The sequence below is a fragment of the Drosophila mojavensis genome, unplaced genomic scaffold (genome assembly GCF_018153725.1).
Source record: "Drosophila mojavensis isolate 15081-1352.22 unplaced genomic scaffold, ASM1815372v1 contig_231, whole genome shotgun sequence".
NCBI classification, from domain to species: Eukaryota; Metazoa; Arthropoda; class Insecta; order Diptera; family Drosophilidae; genus Drosophila; species Drosophila mojavensis.
The window spans coordinates 4,822,608-4,845,149 of NW_025318772.1; the positions used below are offsets into that span (position 1 = coordinate 4,822,608).

Here is a 22,542-nt window from a genome sequence, read left to right on the forward strand (position 1 = left end):
GAAAAGAAAAGAAAAGAAATCATAACGAAAAAATTCTATTGAAATAAGTGTACTCTTAGCGCATATTTAGCAGCATCTTTTACTCACATGACTAAACCGGAACGATGAAAAACATCAAAATATCGTATAGTCGCAATCGCGTTAATAAATCCCCCTAAAAAATGGATTGCTTATAGAACAAAACGTAGTAAACGGAGAGACAAGAGGTCCTATATTAAGTGAAATAAAATTGTAAAACAGCTAAATTGAAAATGAGAATGACCGTAAATGTTGTAGAAAATATATAGTATATATATAAATATATATAAACTATTTGTAATTGTAAGCAAAAAGCAACAACAATAAAACGAATAAATGCAAAACAAAATTACAGTCTCATACTTTGCCAACTATGACCTCAAGAAATCTTACTCTCACATTGAGCTACTCAAATATCATCATCAAGGAACATCCCTTAATTGGCCTCAATTAAATTTCGTGTTCCCTTTCATTCGATGACTGCATTAATATCCCCTAAATCATAATTTCATTCACTCACCCTCAGGGGCGACATTTCATTGGAAACAGTTTGTCCAAGTGAAAGGAAAAGATGTGTTAAATGTTTATTTCGATTCAAATGTGTTTTCAGGTAGTACAATTTGTGTGTGGATGTTATGCAAGAACGTGTATTTTGTGTATTTAGTACACTAAGTTTATAATCACTTTAGCATTAAACTTTCTTAATGTTTATGAGTGTTGCACGTTGTTCTTGTTCATGAGAAAGCCTCTCGAGCAGCTCTGCCAAATGATCTCATATGAATATATATGCATATATATTTTATGAGTACTAGTATATTTATGCATTTGTGTTTGAAAACAACAGGAATTGAATGCATTGTAGTGTCCGTGAAATGGAATTGTTACGAAATTTTGGTGCTAGTTTTTATTGTAGATATACGTATCCTTTGTAAAACGAATAAGCCTAAACGTACCTGATCGGGCCTCTAAGCTGATGAATAGTTTTCAGCATTTCTGTGGCCGCAGTAGCTAATATTACATTATAGACATTTATTGGGACTAACATACCAATTAGCTTAATTCATAATTCTTGATTGACTTTACACGACGCTCATTTGAACAGTGAATCTGTTTCTTTGAGTGGGACAGAATATACAATAGAAGAGGCATGGCTATATAGCTTTAGAATAATATTGGGCGTGTATAAATAGACTATATTTGTATATACCATAGCTCAAATGTTGCACTTATATATAGAAAATTTAACCAAAATAACTATTTAAAGAACCAGCGCAGAATCACGCTGAATGTAAGCCCAATTAAAGCATATAATAGAGACTTGACCACCGTCGATATGGAGACGCCGCCCCCAATTAAGTCATTTGAATTGATACTGCCATTCCTCAAGTTCGGCGCAAACTGGATTCGTTCCAGCCGGTTTGTGATGTCGTTTAGTTGCTTTGAATGGTTGGCCAACGTTGCGTTCATCTGGTCAATGGCCAAGGCGAGTCTGAGATATATTGGAATAAAATATTAATTTTTTTTGATTGCTTCAATGGATCGGATACTCACTGTCTAATGGCTGAAGTATTTGAACCACGCTTCACAGCACCATGCGGCGATGGACTTGAGTCGGAATCCACGGGCTTGTTTTTAGTTTTGGACACCTTTGTGGTGTCTGAGGGAAGTCGTCTTGTGGAGTGGACGCCAGGGTCTATATTGGAACGCAATAGTTCGGTGCCAAGCACGATCGGCACCGTTTTGTTCCGCGTCTCGGTAAGCACCTTATAATCACATTCGTATTGGCGTAAATCGTTACGAACGTCCCATGGCCGCAAATCCGCGTACTTGTATATCCATTCGCCGTAAGCGTTCAGCTCAAAGAGGGCCGGAACATGTGGTTGGTCGTTCTGTAAACGTGACTTGGCCGCCGCTCGTTGGTTTTCCTCCAGCACCGTTTTCTGCTCAGTAGCAGCCACTTGATCCTCCCGTGCTATGGCATCTGAAACAAGACTCCAAAGACGCTGCGACTCTGTTGGTAATTGTTTCTCCAATGGCACCACGTGCCGTATTAGCCGCTTCGAGCGCATTTCTGCATCGACCTTCAACAGTACGCTTTCCTCTCCGGTTTTTAGATCCTTGAGGCGTAGCTCCTTGTCCCAGTGACCGTTAATAGTAGCCAAAGTTTCTTTACCCAATTTAATTTTGCCTACGACTACGTTTATGGTGTCTGACCCGCCAAGGAATGGTTTCAGCTTGAATTCGAGCTCCGTCTTGTAACCGGTGTTCTCGCATTCGATGTTTATCTTGCCACCGAGCTCCATGGACAATGTACCCATGAGTATACCCTTGCAGTGGGCATAGGGCGTGGTTGCTGTATAAATTTCGCCACGTGGCAGTAGCGTCATCGTGGCCATACCCTCTAGTACGGCCGACGTGCTATTGCCATAGAACTTCGATTTGGCCAAGATGGAGCAGGAGATACTGAAGCCATCCTCGCGATTCGTTACATAAAATGCCGATACCGGCGGATGGTGCGAAACCTGTTCGGCAATGTAAAAGGTACGACTGCCGTTGGGGTGTTGCCAGTAGCAACGAAACGTTTCGCCCAATATGGGATTATATGGCTTCTTGAGGCCTTTGGGCTTCTTGTAGAACCCGGACAGGTACCATTGTACGACGAATTTCATGCGTGTGTAGGCGTCATCTTCATGAACAGCCCTGCCAAACAGCAATTGATAAATTGTGAGAATCGAATTAAAATACCATGAGTAGGAACGCATACCTAGAGAGCAAATCCGCATGATAATAGGAATCAGACAGCTTGTCCAGAAACGAGCGCGGCTCAAGAATAAACGTGGGCAACACCACCTTGCTTAGATCCATGCCGGGTCGCACCTGCTTCACGATACACCAGATGAGGCTCTTATTTTCCTCGGCCAACTCCTCCACTTGCTCTCCTTGCTAAAGACCGTAATCAAATATTAATGGAAACCATTTGATCGACCACAAAATGAGTTGCACCACTTACCTCACCGAACTCCTCCTCTTGAAATGGCACATAGGTAGTCTCCTCGCATGGTATTTGTTCAGCCACGTCATCTTCATGTGCCGGTTCTGACTCTGAGTCGCTCTCCAGTCCCGACATTGCCGCATTGGGCGCTTCATTTTGACTGTCAGCGTCCAGATCTGTAAAGAGTTGAAGAAACCCTCAAAACTTGTGTACGTCACTGTCTAGAGGAACTCTCTATAGCTGAAGCAACTGCAATGGCAATGGCCCCAATGATGACCTATTCCATTAACTAATGTAAATTTATCGGCTATTTTATGGGTAGATGAGTGGCTAAGATGCGAAACTAACGACTAGCTTCACATGGCAATTACATAAATTTTGAACAAATAACGCCCAGACTACTTCGTGTCGGAAGCATCACAGCACAACCAACTGCTCGAACTTTCTAGCAATAACAATGACAGCAACTACGACAGAGAGATATATAAAAGTGAATCTGGCTGGAAGCCTTCACCCTGAACGTTGACTTGGAAGCGCGGCAGCAGCAGGCAATCGGGTGGTGCACTGACTGGCCTGGAGCCAGCTCCCCTAGGACACACACTGCCGCTGGCGTAGTCCTCCTCATCGTCACTGGAACTGCTTCCGCAAAGTGCGGCGCCCATCGACAGCGATTTGCTGGTGGGCGACATATTCCTGCCTATGCGTCGGCCAGGATTCATTTCAGAGGCATTAGAGACATCGCTAGCGCGTCGCATCTGGGCGAAACGTGGCAGGCGCTTGGTGCGCTCCCAGTTGCTAACAGCGCTGCTGTACAGCTGCTGCAGTAGCTGCGGTGTCTGAGCGCGCGACGATGGGCGCGAGTTCTCCTGCTCGGCCGGCGGCGCCAGCCAGTGCTGCATCCACTTACCGTGATCGTTGAAATGCTTCTCATAGTCGGCTTCCGACCACTGAGTCTCGTCCGAGACGGGCAACGGCTCTTCGGCGTAGTTGCTGGACGGCGTATTGGTGCTGTTGGACCGCAGCAATAAAGCTGAGCAGCGCAACGACAGCTCCAGTGCATCCATCCAGCACTTGCCAGCAGCCTGGCTCGGCGCTCGAAAGATCAAGTAGGCTGTGGGCAGTGGCTGAACCACAGCGCCTGCAAAAAAAACAGGAGATGAGCAGTTGCCACAGGCGAGCTGTATAGAGAATTACCTATGGTCTCCTTATCTGGTCCGCGTGGCGCCCAAATGGGCTGGTCCAACGGATGAAAGAGCTTGAAACAGAAGCCGTCCTTCTTGCTGGGCCGCTCAATCACCTGACACGAGGTCAGCATGACTGTGCCCACCCAGTGGCTGCTTTTTGTCTTTTGGCTCTTGTAGATGAGCAACAGGCCAGGCTTCAGCACGCACCACAGCTTCGTCCAGGACTTTAGTGTGCCGCGCACCTGTGAAGGAAAAATAAAGGAGATATTGTATCAAGAGATTCACTGAGCGTCTGCTAAACTAATTAACACTCACCTTTAGCCAATCAGCCAGCACTATGACCGCCGGATCCTGCAGAGAATTCATCAACTCACTGGCCACGCGCTTCTTCTCACGCCGATAGTTCTTGCGCTGGGCCTTGTACGACTGCTTGCGATTGAGCTTGGCCGCATCTGCAGCAGACTGTGAAAACAAGGGATGATTAGGTGGGCGGTCAGGTGGTTTGTTACTTAATTAGAGCGTTATATAATCAAGCAAGAGCGCATTTGACTCCACTTGTCTGCACCTGTCGACAGTTTCGGCATACATTCAAAAATTTCAAAAACATTCGCAATCACTGCTTTGCCTCGAGGATGTGTGTGCTCGCACCTGACGACCAACTTCCTCTACAACATGGCTACACACGGATTTTCCAACTAATTCATAAAGCAAATGTTAATCTAATTAGCGCTTAAAACTAAATTTTCACACACGAAAAAAATGAGAGAAATAAAGCCAAAAAGTAAAATTCAGCAGCTATCTGTACAGCTTCACTGGAAGATACCCTGTACATTAGCTTAACGAATTGAAACTAATTTGGTTCACAATTACCGCAGTAAGCTATTAAAATATTTCGAAATTCCAAATTTAAATAGAGAGAGTGAGACAGAAAGAGAGAGAGCGAGACACAGAGAATTTAGATGAAATAATTTGTAAATATTAAAATTCATTCGAATGCCAAACCAAACAACGAAACGTTATAAACATAAAGCAATTCTGTTTCAGCCCCGGGCAAATCGCCCGTATTTCCAGTCGAAACCGCAAATTGAAACCGGAATAATGTGATTGGAGTTCGCAGAAGATATCAGGAAAAATACAATCAGCTTTAGCGAGTATTACAAATATTAGTTATTCGTTATTTAGCTATGGGTATTTACATATGCACACATTGATATATACATACATATAATATTTCCATATTATATATAGTTGCATGTAACAAAAAATTGACTAAGCCCCTTTTTGGCATCAGTACGCAGGGAAATCGTATAAGTATTAGTTTATGCCTTATCAACTTTGCACGTGCTCCGCTTGTATCTATAGATATACAATCTGTGCTTTTGGCGTCAGCATGAGCCGCACATCGATTAGAGCTGCATTAGTCAGCCCTTATCACAGAGCTCTTATCGGATAGCGCGCCTCAGACAATTATTACATGCGGACAGAAATCATGACCCAGTTTCAACATTTCTGATTGGTCTTTAATTTTTGTTGTTATATATTTAAAAATATTAAAGCGCATTTTTGGTTTTTGTTTTTGTTTTGTTTTTTTTTTTTTTTTTTTTTTGGAGGAGGTGGAGAGAAATACTTACCTTGTCTGCCGAATTGCCATCGCGATTATCTGCGGCCCAATTGGCGATTCCTGCAATAAGAGATTGAATTGAACGAATTTATAAACGCTGTGCTGGCGGATTCTCTAATTATTTATGGCCCGAATTGAATTGGGTTAGCAGCGGCTAAGATCTAAAAGCAATTTGGAAAGATGTTCACAGCCTATTTGTGTATTGTGTATGCTTATGTCTACACATACATATATGCTCATGAATTTGTATGTGTGTGTGTGTGAGAGAGAGATGTATAAAGTACATAACAACAAATCAACATCGTCTCAAGGTAGATCGCACGGCAGCAGCAGCAAACGCGGCGCGCTCTGTTTTATTTATTTTTCGAATATGTTTTAATTTATTTCGCAAGACAAACAGACACAACAAGTAGTACATATGAAAATGGGCGGGTGAGAATTTTCGCTGGGATGCTCAGACCCGCATTCTCACTCTCCCTCTGTATCTTTCACTCTCTCTGAGATCTCTCAGGCTCAGTTTGTCTGGTTAAGCGACTCGCACTTGCACTTTAATCATAATTGCGCACGCTTTCATTAAATTATTATTTTTAACTCTTTTTAATTTCTCTTTATTTTTTACACATTTAATTTTCAAGCATGGACTGGTTTTTTTAGTTTATGTCGCGTCTGCTGTGCCGCACGTAATACAAAATAAAAATCAAACAGATTTCAGCTCATAATTGAACGGACTATGCGGAAGACGCGTGGAGGCTTTGCGACTGGCACTTGCTTTGTAGTAGATTCATTTGGTATTCCACTGCTCGCTGCTCCACACTGGTCAGCCAGCTGAAGAATGTGCGTAGAGGCTGCGAGTGGCGAACTGCGGGCTGCGAGCTACGTTAATTGGTGCTTTAGCATTTGCTGAACGTACGCGTGTACTACATGGCGTGTACGCTATACGATACTCAGAATTGGAATCGGAGAGGGAAGCAGAAATAACACGTATCCGCAACCGTAACCGTCAACGAATTGTTTGTATTGAGATGTCGCGCGAATGCGTGTTGGGATGCCCAGTCAGACTCGCCGATTGAGATATATATATATATATATGTATATGTATATGTTGGCATGCGCAGCGAACGAAAACAAAACGCAGCTAACTACGGAGCCGGAGCCGCAACGACAACTGAATATGCCCAAAGAGCAGCGACGAGCAGCTGCCGCTGGGCCAGCGGCGATGACGCGACTGACACGGCCGCTGACGCTGGCGTTGGCGTCGCTGCCGCCATATACCCAATACACCGCCCGCCATATAATAATGAGCCATTAGCTGTATGTAGTGATTGCTGTTACTCTTGATGTTGTTGTTGTTGTTGTTGTGGCTAACGATTGCATGCTCGCCAAAAACAAAATAGAAATAGATAAAATAAAAAAACAAAACAAAAATCAAAACAATTTGTTTTTTTTTTTTTTTTATATGTAAATATTTTGAATATTTCGAAAAGCAGTTGAGAGGCGCGTCTCTGGCGAGCTGCGGCGAACGCCTGATATTAAGTACTCGTGTGTTAATTTAGACAACTCGCAGATATGATATCAGTGCGCAGTCGGCATCTGCGTCAGCGTCGACGCGTCGCTGCCATCTAGCCTAGTCACACTGACTGCTGCTCTCTCTCTCTCTCTCCCTCTCCCTCTCCGTCTCTCTCGGTTGTTCATTGTCACTCTCCATGTGCCAAACATTAGGGGCGTTATCGATGAGCTTATTAGCTACTAAGTTACTTATGTGCATATGTACACACACACACGTACATGCTGCCTCTGCGTGTGTGTGTCTGTTTGTGTGTGTATGAGCTACACACAAGTGTTTACAATGAGCTCATGAGACGTGATCCCAGACGCCGTATTACCTAAGGCTTACCACTTAAGTGTGCCTTAAAATATTTATAGTCTTCAGATCAAACAGTTCAATATTTCTGAGTGCACACAAACTTTAAACTACATCTGTTCGCTGCCATGATCTTTCTCAATGTACAAATGCAAATACAGTAGTCGTTCGCTAATGAACGAATGGAAATGAAAATGAAATTGCCTACAAACTTTTTATGGATAATCAAATTTACAAACTGAAAAGTACGCTAATTATTTATTTCTATTTCATTATTTTACAGGGCCTCATTACTTAATATAATCTATAATATATATTTAAGTATTCTACTATTATATATGACGAAATATATCTATATGACACAAACCGAGTTTTGAGTCCATCCCGGAAAATAATACACATGTTTTGCCATGAGCCAGAGCTGATTTTGTTTTTTTTTTTTTTCAGGTGCCCATGCAACACAGCAAACCGAAACGAGTAAAATTTTTAGTGAATATTATGTGGCACCCGGAAATTAAATACTCTGTACGCTTTGAGCCGAAAAGCAAATACAATAATTTTCCATGAACCAAAATTAGTTATATTTCACAGTTTTCCTAGAAACTAGCAAAACGTATTTCTAGTTATGCCATTTCATTTTTTTAAAGCCGTCTGTTTTTTTTAACAATCAAAAATAAGTCAATATTAAAAAAGAAAAACTAGTAAAATAATATGATTTAAAAAAAAAATATATATAAAAAAAACCTAGATTCCATTATCATCAAAATTAAATAGTTTATTGTAGATCCTAACGATATAAGTGCATTAATAGCTTATAAGAAATATATTAAGTGAAGCTGCTTCCCATCTGTGAAATATCTTCAAATTGTTGAATCAGGCGTTGAACAAATGTGCTAAACTATGTCATCATTCGTTTCATATGTTTGCTAAATTGCAAATAAAACAATAAACAAATTCATCAAATGTGCTTTGAAATCGAAACTTCGGACTGCAAATTTGGCGTTAGCTGTATTATTTTATTTGTATTATTTTATTATTATATATTTGTAGATAGCAGCAATTAGTAAGTCAGTCGAATGTTCGCAAAACTCATTTGTCATATTTCAGTGTTGTTGACAGCTCAATGATTCAGACTGTTCGAAGAGAGTATCAAAAATATAAAAAAAAAGGCAATGAAAGCAAAAGTCGCTTATCGGACCACAAAATGTTATCGTTAAGTTTTGCAATCAAATGTTGTACGAGCGGGCTATTTCAATAAAATGCCAACGCTATGTTTTTGCTCATTAATTAGGGCTTATCGAGAGTGCGAACACTTTTAAGTTCTATACCAACTAAATACAACTACAAATACCGAAGATAAGATATGATATGTCAAGTTGACAGTCAGCAGCGGCACTGCCACAGCTAGACGTGGGCAATCTTTTATCCAGCAAAGCTGGGGGCGGTGCGGTGCTCGCTGCCTTCAATTTCAAGTCATAATATAACAAACACAACTGCAAAACATGTATACAATACAATACTCGTCAATAATAACTGAAAAGCTTTTGATAATGCACCGTGCGCTGCGGCTCACAATAGATGGGAACGAAAGCAAAATCATACAAATGGCAGCCAAATGCGTCACAGATATGGCAACGCTTGACGCGGCGGTCATGGCTAAGTGAGTACTTAACTAAATGTTCGCGAATTGCATTCAAATGCGTTCGTTGGCCAACTGCATGGAGGCCGAACGCGATGATGATCTCGATTAGCGAAAGCAAAAGCTGAAGCAAAAGCAAAATCTATGTGCCACAGATGGTCCGTGGAATCCGTGAATATTCGTTTTATGATCAATAAAATTACTGCTGGAATAATCAGGGAATAGCTTTGTATGTAGTATGAGACATGGAATGATCAATGGAACGATCAGTGGAATAATCTTAATTTAGACTCAGTGAAATGTTCGTAATACCAAACAAATGTAGAATGAGATGTGGAATAATCAATGAAAAGATCGATGAAATCATTGCGGTATGAGCTCAGTGAAATTATCTATAAATGATCAGAGGAATTATCAATGAAATGATCGGCGACATGATTGTAAAATTATAGGTGAATTGATTGAATGAAATGAACAATGGAATATAACGACCAATGGAATGCGTGCTAGAATGATCATTCGAAAGATGATTGATAAATTTAAACTTTGTAGTTTAATTGAAATGATCTCAAATAGGAGTAATAGTGAAAAGAACTATAGATTGATGAATGAGATATTTTGTTAGTGGGTGCAATGATTAGTGAAATAGCTTGTAGAATTGATTTGATGATAGATCAGTGAACTGTGCTAAATTTGTGGAAAAAACTTCACCTGGCGATGATGGCGCTGGGCTGTTGCTCAAACTGTCTGTGGAGGGCAGTTTGGTTAAAAGCACTTTTTGCGAGGGTCGACGCTTGAATTTAAAATCGAATACTGCAGTAATGTGAGCAGTTAGCCCCATACATAGAATGAAATATGTTAAAAGAGAGGAAGAAATAGAGAAAGCGAGCAATATAACTAGTCAGTATTCATATAATATCAATACACTAATGTAGTTCTATAGTGTTACTACATACATTTACAAACACATTTACGACATCGAAACGACTTTAGAAAGTATAATTTGACACTGACAAAAGCAGAAAACCATAGCGAAATAAAGAACTGATAGAACTTCTCATCCAAGAACATATTCAAAAGTAAAACATTTATAAACAAATATGAATAAAGTAGAACTAGTATAAAAACTAAATATTTATATTTAGAGTGTGAGTTACTATCAACCCAAATATGAGATAGTTGAGTATGCTCTAACGGTAAAAGTAACACAGTGACAACATTTTAATGGATATAATCGAAGAGAGTTCAATGAATGGCCCAGCGATCGATGATAATCGATGCTATACATTTATGATTACTTTATTGCACCTCTATAAATTCAATAAATTCGTAGTTCTCGCACTCATGTGATATCATGTTTATATATATCTCAAACATTAATTGGTTGTAATAGAACTATCGATGTGATTATGCATAGTAGAGCCAACTTTAATCAAGCTGAATGCATGTCAACTTGGCGCAATTCATGCGCAACCCTATCGCTATGTATCTCGGTCATTGTCTAGCTGCGGGATAGACCATATTAGACGTGTCGCTTAATCGCTGTGAATTAATTAAGCGCCGCTATCAATTTGCTGTCATCGGGCCTGGCGCACAGCACGCAGCCCTCAATAAACAAGGCGAGTCTAGCGGCAGCAGGCGAAAGGATGCGTCGATAGATTGCATTGATTAATTTCCAATAAAGAACTTACGGGCGTTTCAATTACGCAATTTCAAAGCTCGCCTCGCCTGGCCAGGCCACGCCTGGCTAATATTGGCCAAGATATTGCCAAAGGAGCGCCCAGCCAAAGTTCAAAGTGCTAAGCGAACGACTCTGTGAGCCATGTGGCGGCTAATGGTCAGCTGTCGATGGCTATTAATTTGGCGCTGACCAATGGGCGATGGCATTAAAAAGAGCTGACCGCAAATGATGAATGACATCAACATGCGAATGCACTTTTGGTTATGCCAACTTTTGTTGTTGCTGCTGCTGCTGCTGCTGCTGTTGCTGCTATTGCTGCTTTATTGATGACTGTTGCATATGATGTCACAGCAAGCACCCGTATGTGCCCCCATCGTGTACGTGTATGTGAGGTTGCATATAATCCAATTATATACTATAGTGCTGGCCAATGGCATATGTAAGTGGAGCACGGCTCTTACAGTGGCGGCGGAAGTGGTTTCTACTAGAGGGATGGAAGGGCGATTCATTAGATATGCAAACGGCGAATGCCAGGTGGAGCTGGCAATCAATATGCATATGTGCATCGAGTTTAGCACGACTCTCTAATTTATTACACGGCAATTTGCCCAAAAGCATGCTATAAAATATTCAACGAATGAGATACTCGTTCGCACACACACACACACACAGACACAGACACACATTGATTTGGATAAGTGATGCATATTCGTTCAATAGATAAATTATTCAGCCCTCAGCTAGATATGACGATCGAATTCGTTGGTTATGCAAATGTGCAAGCGAATTTCATCAACGGGTACAGCCAAAGTGGACCGGATGTGGCCAGGCGGAGAAGTGGAATAAAGACTAGAGCTAAAGTTCATGGTGCACATCTCACTTCTGACCTTTGCCACCGAAGCTTGGAAACGAAACAAAAATAGAATGCAGCATGCCTTATGAAATATACGCCAAGCCCAGCCCAGCCCAGCCCAGCTCAGCCCTCCTCCCATCCGCCCCAAATAGGCCCTTACGTACGCCAAAATGTAAAAAAAGAGAAATAAATAGAGAAAAAAAATGTATATATGTAAACTGAAATAAAAAACAAGAAACTAAAATGGATGGACACATCACAAAACGCAGCGACGCATCGATTTTTGTTTTTGCTCGTTTGCCCCCTGAGTCGGTGGGGAGTGGAGCAGGGCATTAAATGCAAATATACAAGCAGACATACCACATTATATATATATATTTGTATAATTGTGCCAACTGCTGCATTTCTCAGCATTCATGGCCTGCAGTTGGCCCTTTCGGCGCCTTTGGCCCCACTCTGCCCCAGCCAGGGGGTACTAAAAAGTGCCTAAAAGTTTGCGCGTGTCAGCTAATTGCTTGTGTGTGTATGTGTGTATTTGCACAATGCCCATTGTGCTTGTTTAAAGTATCAAAACAATAAAAGATGTCTACTAAAAATTTTATGACAATTACTTACAATAAAACTCGAAGCGCAAGAGCAACAAAAGTACAGCTTAACGAATTATTAATACTCTCCAGGCCAAGCTCTAAATATAAGTATGTATACTAATTTCAAGCACAAGCACTCATAAATATATAATGCACAGATACAAGCTAAAATGTATGTATATATTATATATCAAAGCTGAAATGGCATCTAATTATAATGAATCTTCCTTTGTTTAGACTTGAGACACATCTAATGCATATATTTGTGTAAATTAAATTCTATAATCTCTGCTCTGGCTGCGTAGGGCTTTTATCATGCAAAACAATGAATATTAAATCTGCAAAGCATTTGAAATGCAACCGTATTCGATTGTCATACGAGACTGCAATGTTTTACACCTACAGTTATCTAATGAAATTTGAGCTCGTTAGCAAATTGGCAATTAAGTGTAATATCAATTGGTTTGGTCGGATGCAGTTGAGCTGACAAAAGCCCTGAGGTAATCAATAAGCAGCTATGACGACACGCACACAGAGATATACAGACATAAAGATACACTTGCCGCTCATAAACTGCATTTATACACATATAATAAATATAACGTAAATATACGTCAAAAAGCTGTTATCAAATCAATCTCAGTGTTAATATCCATTAGCCCAGCTGTGATCAGTGTGAGTATGGATATAAAAGTCATCAAGTCCCTTTAACGAGCGTGTGCTGTAGCATATGTAGATGTTGCACGTAAATTATAACAAGAACAGGTGCAAGTGCAGAGGGACACGGGGAAAATCCGATTTGTTTGCCTTTTGTCTTCAATTCAAATTGTGGTTGCAGCATAGTCATAGCAACAACAAACTAAGCTCAATCAACAATTAACATCACACCTTCTCACCATACTTAGATACCTCTCTCGCTCTCGCTCTCGCTCTCACTCTCTCTATCTACATCTCCCCCCACACTCGAGCTTAGACCAGTTGACGGACAGAGCGGAAGCGCTTGAAGCCCCAGACAAAGTTAAAAGCGTGATGCGATAGTCGACGTTAGTCGCGTAGCGGGAACTGCCATTGAAATGCGAGAAACAACAAAATCAAAACAGAACACGCAAAAGTGCCAAAGCCGAAGTTCACTGGTTTAAATATACCCTGTACGCATCTAAGAGCTGTTTGGCTGTCTACGCTTATTATTATCGATCAATATATGCTACAGCCTCACTCGATTGTTCAGAGATTTCAAATTATATGCACAACAGAAGAGAGTAATATAGTATATAAATATAATATAATTATATACATAAATAACGTAATGAATATAGCTATGTATATAAGTTCGTTAGCTATGTATATAATAATACAACTGAACATGGTAAATACATATGCCTTCCCTGTATATGCCTTCACTAATTGAGTGCAGGGTATGCAAATTGAGACAGCAACAAAACATAGATTAGCATATGCATGTATAAGAATACGAGTGTATGTGTGTGTGTGTGTCAATGATTGAAACGAAAAAGGAGAACAACAACGAAACACGAAACGAGAGCGCAAAATGTGAGCCTGTAATAGAGGCCAACAGAAAAGCAACGCAAAATGACAAGAGACGACACTGAATATCAATTGAGGCTAAGCTGGCTGAACGGACGCATCCTGATTACCAACTCATCACCAGACGACTCACCTGACGACTGCCTCAGGCCGGCGCTGTTTGGTGGCGTTATGTTAATGCCGCTGATGCTGCTGCCGCCTGCACTGGCGCCAATGCCGGCACTGACGCCCAGCGACTGATTGGAGGCCGCCATGGACATTATTCCGGCCGTCTGCAGCTGCAGATGACTCCCAGTGGCCGTGGGCACGCTGCTCGACTGCGGCGGCTGCTGTTGCGGTGTGCCGGGCACTGAATGGGAGGCGGCGTTGGCCACTGGCGGCACCAGTGTATCCCCGCCGCCCGCATGCTTTGCACTGCCTATGCGTATGGGTGTGCTGCTACCTGGTAGAGCACCCGCACCGACACCTGAGTTGATGGGCGTATGGTTGCCACTGCTCGAATTGGTTATGACAGCTGGTTGGTGTTGTTGATGTTGATGTTGCTGCTGCTGCGATGGTGATGGTTGTTGTTGTTGTTGTTGTTGTTGCATATTGTCTTCTGAAGTTGTTATGTTTTTGTAGTCTGCTTCTTTTTCTACTTATTGCTTAATCAGCATGGCCTTTGCTTCAGTTGTCCAGCGTCCAAGGTTGACACACTCTCACATACACGACTTACACACGCACAGACAAACACACGCAGGCTCGGCCAATTATTGATTTTGCTTAGCTTCCCTCCTTACGGCACATACAATTTTGTTTTCCGAATTTCTGTTTTTGTTTTTTTTTAATTTATTTTTATTTTTTATGTGTTTTTTAACTGTGCTGTTATTGGCAACTCGAAACTGAAATGCTCCTGCTTATTTTTTAGAAATATATATATACTATATGTATATATACATATTATATGTGCCTATTTGATTCAGTCTGTGGAGTGCCAGCTCCTTTGCTAGTTAGTTAATTAAAGACAGCACTGCAGCCACGTAACAGACGGCATGAACCAATTAGCTTGACTGCTAAAACAGCACAACGGTCAGTATTATTATTCTTAGTCATATACACTCACTCACTCAGTCGCTCAACAAGAAACACCACTAACACATATGCGAGAGCTTGACACACACTTTTCGTATCTGTTACAAATTCGTATTTGCCGCGTGGGCGCTCCGACGTTGTTCACGCTTCACGTACAACTGAAGCTGAGACTGGCACAACACTGCGGCACACCGCGTTCACATTCGCATTCGCCATTCGCATTCACATACACACAGCATACATGCATACAAATGTGTGTATTTGTGTACTCGTGTCTTATTTCCAAAAAGCTAAACTTGTTTGTACGCTTTTGTATGAGCTCATCCAATGCTGCGCCCGTCTCCCTTGCCGACGTCAACTCTAACGAAACACTAACAACCACCATTGTTCGTTTGTAAGATTATTATTGTGACGCGGCAAAGACGCTGGAAGTGCAAATGCGAACAAGTTGAACAAGCTTTTTTGTTTGGGGGAGGAATTGGAAAGCTAGCCGCCTACCAATCTGCATTGCCAACAGCTGACAGCTTTCAAACTCATGGAAACGTGTAGCCTGCCCGCCGCTGTGTGCGAAGAGTGCAGATCTATTTACATATCTTTTAATATTGAACAAATCTAGTACATTCTTGAGCGTTCTCGGCATTTTTTAGGCCTTTTTGGATATATAAATTCATTTAAATACATTTATGCGAGAAGTTGAATTGAAACACGCAAGTTATTTTCTTTAACTTAATTTTTACAAATGGTTTATGTATTTGTAACTGGTCTTAACTATTTATTGACTTAAATCCACTATTTCATGCTCTATATTATTTTGGTCCGTTCATCATTTGTGGAGGCAGCGTTCCCAACGGTGGAGGCGGCCCCATCATGGCCATCGGATTGAGAATGGGCGGTGGACGTATTCCTGTGGGTGCCATCAGTGGATTCATCATGGGTGGCATATACGGCGGCATGTTGGGCATGCCTGGACGCGGTGGAGCCCCCATGTTGGGTGGCGGTATGGAAACGCCTGCTGGCTTGTTGCCAGGCGCAGGTCCAGCGAATGGGTTGTTTGTAATCTTGCCCGCCTTAAATGCAGCAGTGGTGGCATCGATCAGATGCTGTGCCTGCTCCTCCATCCATTTTTGATAGTAAAACTTCACATTATCACGATGCTTGCGGCCCGTGCAATGGGTTTTGCGAACGGACGGTGAATCGTGTGTCAAATATGTATCGCAATAATCGCAGTAATACTTGGGCATGTTGGTAAACAACAATTTTCAGTTCGTTAATTTGTAACTGACTTTAAAGTTTAAACAAACTTACAAAACGTTTGATCAGAAATGAAAATGAAGACGCACAACAAAATATTATTGACAGACTGACCGTAGTCAAAAAACATAAAAATAATCAATCATAACAAAAATACTAACACTGCTCGTTTTGAAGTGTTGGATAATCGGTATAAAATCAGTGTGGTAAAGTGTGCACATATGAGTTAAATTATCATCGATATTTCTATCGATGAATAACCGCATCTTTTGAGTTTAACAGTTTGTTGCCGATATTAACATTAACATTTGTTGGTAACAGTTTTTTTAAGACCGGCAAACGAGCAGGACGTATGCGCGGACGTAGGTGCTGTCGCAGTAGTTGATGTTTGTTGTTGTGCGCACCTTTTTGAATGATGTGTCGACTGTGAATGAGCGGCAAACACGCGTAACGGCAATAAAATAGAAGAAAAGAAAAGAAGAGCGCTTGCCAGAGAAACATAAGAAGCAATAAAATCGTAATTATTACCAAATCGTGTTCGGCGTGTAAAATGCTGCCGTACGAAGTGCAAAGCATAAACCAGTTCAGAGTGCATAAATAACTGCCGCCCAAAACGCCGGCGTGTGTGTGTGCGAATGTGTGTGTGAGTGTAGTTTCGGCTTACATTCAATTAAAAACCCGGCCAAAAGTCTCGCTCTAAGGTGGCCAACTAGTTTATGCGTGCGAGTGTGTGTGTGCGTGTGAGCGTCTGGAGCAAACGGCCAAAAGCAAAGGAATTTATGTTGGCGCAGCATCGCGGCAGAGCACAAAACAGACAACAATAGGCGAAGGCGAAGACGAAGGCGAAGGCAGAGCCAAAGACAACGCCGAACGTTGGAAGGAGCCGCCGCTGTCGACGTCGTCGTCATTACAGAGGATTCCAATTCCAGAAGTTGTTTGACCAGTTTCGGCTGTGAGATTTTTTGAGCCCGTTGCGCGTTCTTGCCTTTTGTTTTGTTTTTTTATTGGCCTTTGGAGACGCGCCGGGCTGAATGAGGAACGGGTGGATCAGCTAGCGATATGCCCTTTGTACAGCGCACTGTGCAGCCGGTGAATGTGGCACAAGCGACCGCCGCTAGCCTGGGGCATGCCTCCACGCGCTTCCACTGCTTGCCGGGCAAGTGCAAAAACAACAATTGCATCAATAAGCAGTCGCCCGATGAGACGGATGCCGGCGCGCCCACTTCGCCCAGTCTAACCCGAGCGCTGGTCCACGGGCTACCCAATGGCGTCGACTCGGACGCTGAGCCGCGTCCGCCGGCCGCTCTGCCCATGAAGAAACTGAAGCAGCATGTCGAATTCTTACCCTCGACCACGCCCACAACGCCCACATCGCCAACACGGTCGCGTGCCTCGCAGTCGCTGCCCAATTCGCGGCAGCCAAGCCAGCAGCGAGTGGCGCTGCCTGCACGCAACGCCAGCGCTCCGCAGTCGCCTACTGCGACGAGGATCGTCTCCGGCTATGAATTCGACTCGATCAGCAACATAACCCTAAGCAATGCGCTGCGCCAGCTGGCCAGCCTGGTGCTCATTGCCAGCGACATCTTCGAGGAGCTGCAGCGGGACTTGCAGTTAGTGGGCGAGCGGGCGGGACGCGTGCAGCGCAAAATAACGGCCGTGGAGCGGCGCGTATGTGCCTACGATCCGAAAATGGTCACAGTTCGTAAGTATTCCAAGAGAAAAGAACAGTTAACATTATTGCTTCAACTTAGAGACTTGCAAACACACACACATATGTATATACACAATTGTACATACTATTACAGTTAAAGCTCTTTTTAACGAATGTCATTCATAATAATCGCGATTAAATTTTCTTTTTAACTCCCATTTCCTCAAGATTTTTCCACGAAAAATCCTTTAAAATATTTTAAGAAACTTTTTTGGCAAGAAAAGAGTCAACCCACTAAACTTATGAGAAAAATTGCGGTTAAATATCTCAGTCTGCTGCTTGAGATGTCCGTTAGCAGAGCTTTCACTGTATATGATACATATAAACACACATACATACCTATATACTAACACATGTATGTATACATGCGTACTTCAATTGCCATTCATAGCAAGTCGCGCTGGCAAAGTCAAGTGCGTTTATCACAAGGCAGCTTATCTCGTGTCATCTCTTTCTGCCTTGCACCCTCAGCTGCGGCTGCTTGGTATGCGTGCCTGTGGAGCTTTTGTGGGTGTACGTGTGAGTGAGCGTGTGCGTGTGCGTGTGCGTGTGTGTGTGCTGTGGGTGGCTGGCAATGGGCCGTGCTGGAATCTTATCTGGACTGCGTTTTTCTTTCGTTTGCTTTGTTGTAAATTAAATTCAATTTGCCAGGCGCAAAAGCAAAGCGCGAAATTAACACCTTGTTTACTTTCTGCTTCAGCTTCTTCTTCTTCCACTTCTTTTCTTCTGTACGTTCACTCGGACCGTCGCGTTGTAGGAGGAGGTGTAAGAGCTGGGGCTGTGGCCTGTTCACACAATTAGCTGCTACTACAATTACAGATAAGCGGCTAAAGTTGCTTTGGCTCATTGTTTTCGCGACCTTGTGTTAAATTGCGGCCAACGTGTTTGCCCATTTATGTTGCACACAGCTCCGTGTAATGCTGCAGTCTCTAAGATTTGTAGCAGTAGCAACAAGTTGCTCGGCTTTGCCTGCCTGTCGAACTGCACTAAATTATCTTTGCGCAGCAGTTTCTAGTTTTTATATGTATTTCCTTTTTTCGTGATGTTTGCATTTTTGAATTTCGGCTATTCGCTGGAAATTTGCGCCTGTGCAATAAATTTTGAGAAAAAAAGTTGAAAAAAAAAAAAAATTTACGTCTGTTTGGCGACGCTGACTGCAGCTTTTTACAGTTTTCATTTGCTTCCTGCTGTTTTGTCATGCATTACCGCAATGTGCAGTGTTGCCAGATGATCGAATGCGATCGATTTGCAACAGCGCACATTCCATCTCGCTCTCGCCACTTACAGTTGACAGCTGACAGCTGCTGAGTGAAGGCAGCTGCTGCTGTTGTTATTGCTGCTGCTTCTGCTGCATGCCAAGGCAGCGCGCGCTAATTGCTCAGGTATGAAGCGCTCAGAACAAGAGAAGCACATAATTACATGCACGTAGCACACACTCACAGACACGTACACGCACACTCATACATTCATGTGTTGGTAGTTGGTAATTTTGCAATTGGCATTTGCCGACGAGCGCTCTGCCCCCTCCCCTTTGCCAGTGTTGCTCAGCGTCGCTCATTAATGTGGCCATATTAGAAAATGCCATTACAGCGCGACATCCATCGCCATTGCCATTTGTGGGCAAATGTGAACTAAGCCGCAGTTGCCTCAAACCGAGGGGGGCTGTGCAGCGGTGCGTGGCGCTGGCAGGGGTGCTTCTTTTTGCCAAAGGCTGCCTACTCAGTGAGGGGCGTGCAACTGTTACCGTTGGCTGCATTTTTTTTTTTTTTTCGTTTTCTGGCTTTTTATTTATTTTTTTTGCTACCTCTATCAATCGGCCATATTGCTCGGCAACATGTAAGCAGGCGCTGCCTGCTGCATACGTGACTAGACTATGAGTGAATGATACTGCCACTGCTGCTGCTGCTGCTGCTGCTGCTACTGTTGCGGCCGCTGCTGTTTGCACTTTGAGTTGTTGCTTGCTGATGGAGGCAGCTGCACTTTGAACATGACCGCTATCCACTTGGCCAAAGGATGGTCATTTACTGGGAACTTGGCACAATTGATATGTGAAAAACACACACGAATCATACATCCGTGTGTATGCGTGGGTGTGTCTGTGTGTGGGTGTGTGCCTGGGCAGCTTATAGTTTTGCGCACACATGGCATCTGGCTGTTAGGCTAATTTGCTACGTGTTAGCCAATGCCTGGCAAATTGCATACCATCAAATACACTTGCCAATCGCTTATAGCCAGCACATGCCACATAAAAATTCCTAGCAGAAAAAAAAGCAAACAAAGAAGAGTTAAATGTTAGCCGATATTGAGAGAGAGTATATAAGCTGCGACTTGTGAGCTTTTTTATTGCCTGCTGCTGTATTCTGTTCCACAAAAAAACAAAAAACAAAAAAAGAAGTAATTGCAGCCACAGTGGGAATAAATTACGCGCAGCCTGACCAAAAGATATGGCCCGCATCTGAGCAGCGCACAAAACCTGTTCCCACCTGCAACATGTCGCTCTGCCAGAGTGTATATACATACGTACATATATGAATATGTGTGTGTGTCTGTGTGCCGCCACAAAACTAAACAAACCAGCCAACGAAAATAAACCTTAAGGAAAAAACACGCTGCGTGCTACGGCCAAATAATTTCAACTAACCAACAAAAATGAGATACACACCCAAAAAAAAGAATGAAAAGATACAGATACAGATACTGTGCGTTATTGTCTGTTAGTTTTGGTTTTTAGTCTTGTTCTTTTTTTTTTTTTTTTTCTTGTTCTCTTTTGTCTTAAGCATTCGACGCATTATTGTATTTCAAGTGCGCTTGATGAGCATTTGATTGCTGCATCCAAGTTTTTGCCTTAAGCGGCAAGAGGGGGCAGCGGTGGGGCGTGGGCACTTTAGTTTGCTGGTTGAAATCATTTTTCGTTTAATTTTTCTTCTTCATTTCTGTTTGTTTTGTTTATTTTCCCCAAACAGCATTTTGTTCTCACTTGAAGCGAAAACCCGAAATGTAAACCAAGCAAAGTCGCAGCCAGACGAGTCAGATATATACAGACATATACACATATAAACTCTGTATATACAGATACAGATTCAGATACAGATAGAGATAGAGATAAACACTTGCATAGATACATATATAGATGCGCTCTGTCAGCGCTGCAACTGAGTCTCGACGAACCTGTGCCGTGCAGCGTGTGGCAATCGTCAGGTTGCCTAAGCGGCAAGGCTGGATCGCTGGGGCACCTGGGAACCTATCCGGTCTGCTCTATGCTATATTTGCTCTTCTGGCAGATAACATTCCTCGTCTGCCTCTTGCGCTGCGTTGTTTGCTTAACTTGGGCAGCAAATGTAGCTGAAAAGTGCGCGAACGTCGTCATCGTCATCGCCATCGCCATCGTCGTCGTCGCAGTTAAGGCCACAAGTTCAACGGCTAAGAAACTTGTTGCGTGCCTTAAAGAACGGCAACTGGAATCTGCAGATTGATTGCCGATCGTCGTCGTCTGCGTCGCTGTTCGCTGCATTTTTGCACGTTTGCCAGCTTCAGCTTGCCGCATGGAGTTGCTCGTAGCTCGTAAAGTCGCTGCCGGAGTTTCAGTTTGATGCATTTCTATGCAACCGCAGCAGCAACAACATCAGCAGCAACAACAACAATAACAACGCACCTTTCAGTCATTGAACTTTAAGCTATGCGTTGCCCCAACCAACCGACATCAGTCGAGAACGTCGTCAATACTCACAGATTGCAGCGGGCTTCATTCACAGCCGTCGCGACGTTTACCCCAAACCAAACCAGCCAAAGATCGTTGCCTTGAGTTTCATATCGTTTGGTGCGGTTTGGGTCTTAGTTTTCGGCTGTGAAGTGCGGCGCTTTTTCGATCCGATCAATCGATTCATAAAAAAACTTTAAATTGATGTGCCTCAGCCGTTCTCTTCTATTTGTTGTCTTGTGGACGTAGTCGAAGGCAACGACTGAAATGACACTTATCGAGCTGGCGACGACAGAATACCCTGTAGAGTTTCAGACTATTTCTTACATACATATTAATGTTATGATTTAAAATTCATTCTCGGAAATGCAAAAGCTCCAAAGTGGCCTATTTACAGAATATATAGCAAATACAGTCTTTATCTGCAGATTCAATAGAGATAAGATAGCTGAGAGAGAGGTATTAGAGAAATAATAAATGAACTGATATATGATCTCTTTTTATCTCTTCTATCGCTCTACATATCCCTCTCTTTCTCATTTCCGTATGTTTTCTCGCTTTCTCTCTCTCTCTCTCTCTCTCTCTCTCTAACTCTAACTTTCATTCTTTCTCTCTATCCATATTTCTTTCTCTCTCTCTGTATCTCTATTCCTTTCATTCTCTCCCTCTCTCTCTGTCTCTCTGTTCCTCACTCCTCCCATTCTTTGTCTCCCTCTCTCTCTCACTCCCTCCCTATCTGCCTCCCTCTCTATATCCAACTCCATCTCTCTTGATCAATGACCGCATTGAAATACCCTCTGTTAGGGTATACAAAACGTGGCACATAAATAG

The 22,542-nt window shown here is 42.6% G+C and overlaps 3 protein-coding genes and 1 long non-coding RNA gene across 11 annotated transcripts in view; 2 read left to right on the forward strand and 2 right to left on the reverse strand.

Annotated features, from left to right (window-relative positions):
- Nucleotides 1-577: 577 nt before the first annotated feature.
- LOC6574969 (oxysterol-binding protein-related protein 8) lies at nt 578-15,530 on the reverse strand. 6 transcript variants are annotated; one of them, XM_015167769.3, is made up of 10 exons: nt 14,115-15,530; nt 10,027-10,128; nt 5,826-5,875; nt 4,510-4,656; nt 4,205-4,436; nt 3,525-4,148; nt 3,029-3,186; nt 2,783-2,961; nt 1,570-2,718; nt 578-1,507 (listed from the first exon to the last, which is right to left on the reverse strand). In XM_015167769.3, the coding sequence occupies exons 1-10, from the start codon at nt 14,569-14,571 to the stop codon at nt 1,273-1,275; spliced, it is 3,333 nt and encodes a 1,110-aa protein (XP_015023255.1). In that variant the 5' UTR covers nt 14,572-15,530; the 3' UTR covers nt 578-1,272. The 6 variants fall into 6 exon arrangements, with proteins under 6 accessions (XP_015023255.1, XP_015023252.1, XP_015023250.1 ...); XM_015167766.3 differs by having other exon boundaries at nt 3,918-4,148; nt 14,115-15,517; XM_015167764.3 differs by lacking the exon at nt 10,027-10,128 and having other exon boundaries at nt 14,115-15,525.
- On the forward strand, nt 5,127-5,769 carry LOC116804898. Of its 2 annotated transcripts, none has more exons than XR_006356840.1 (2): nt 5,127-5,165; nt 5,239-5,769. It is a non-coding gene; the product is annotated as an uncharacterized LOC116804898 (long non-coding RNA). The 2 variants fall into 2 exon arrangements; XR_006356841.1 differs by having other exon boundaries at nt 5,129-5,165; nt 5,225-5,769.
- Nucleotides 15,531-15,764: 234 nt separating the features above from the next.
- LOC6574970 (U1 small nuclear ribonucleoprotein C) lies at nt 15,765-16,422 on the reverse strand. The gene has a single exon (XM_002000961.4). It carries the CDS (start codon nt 16,291-16,293, stop codon nt 15,859-15,861), a length of 435 nt encoding a protein of 144 aa, XP_002000997.1. The 5' UTR covers nt 16,294-16,422; the 3' UTR covers nt 15,765-15,858.
- Nucleotides 16,423-16,638: 216 nt separating this feature from the next.
- Nucleotides 16,639-22,542, forward strand: part of LOC6574971 — a 42,936-nt gene continuing 37,032 nt past the window's right edge. For both annotated transcript variants that reach the window (XM_002000962.4, XM_015167771.3), the window contains exon 1: nt 16,639-18,005. In XM_002000962.4, coding sequence (XP_002000998.1) covers nt 17,363-18,005 — 643 coding nt within the window. In that variant the 5' untranslated portion in view covers nt 16,639-17,362. The remainder of the gene's footprint in view (nt 18,006-22,542) is intronic.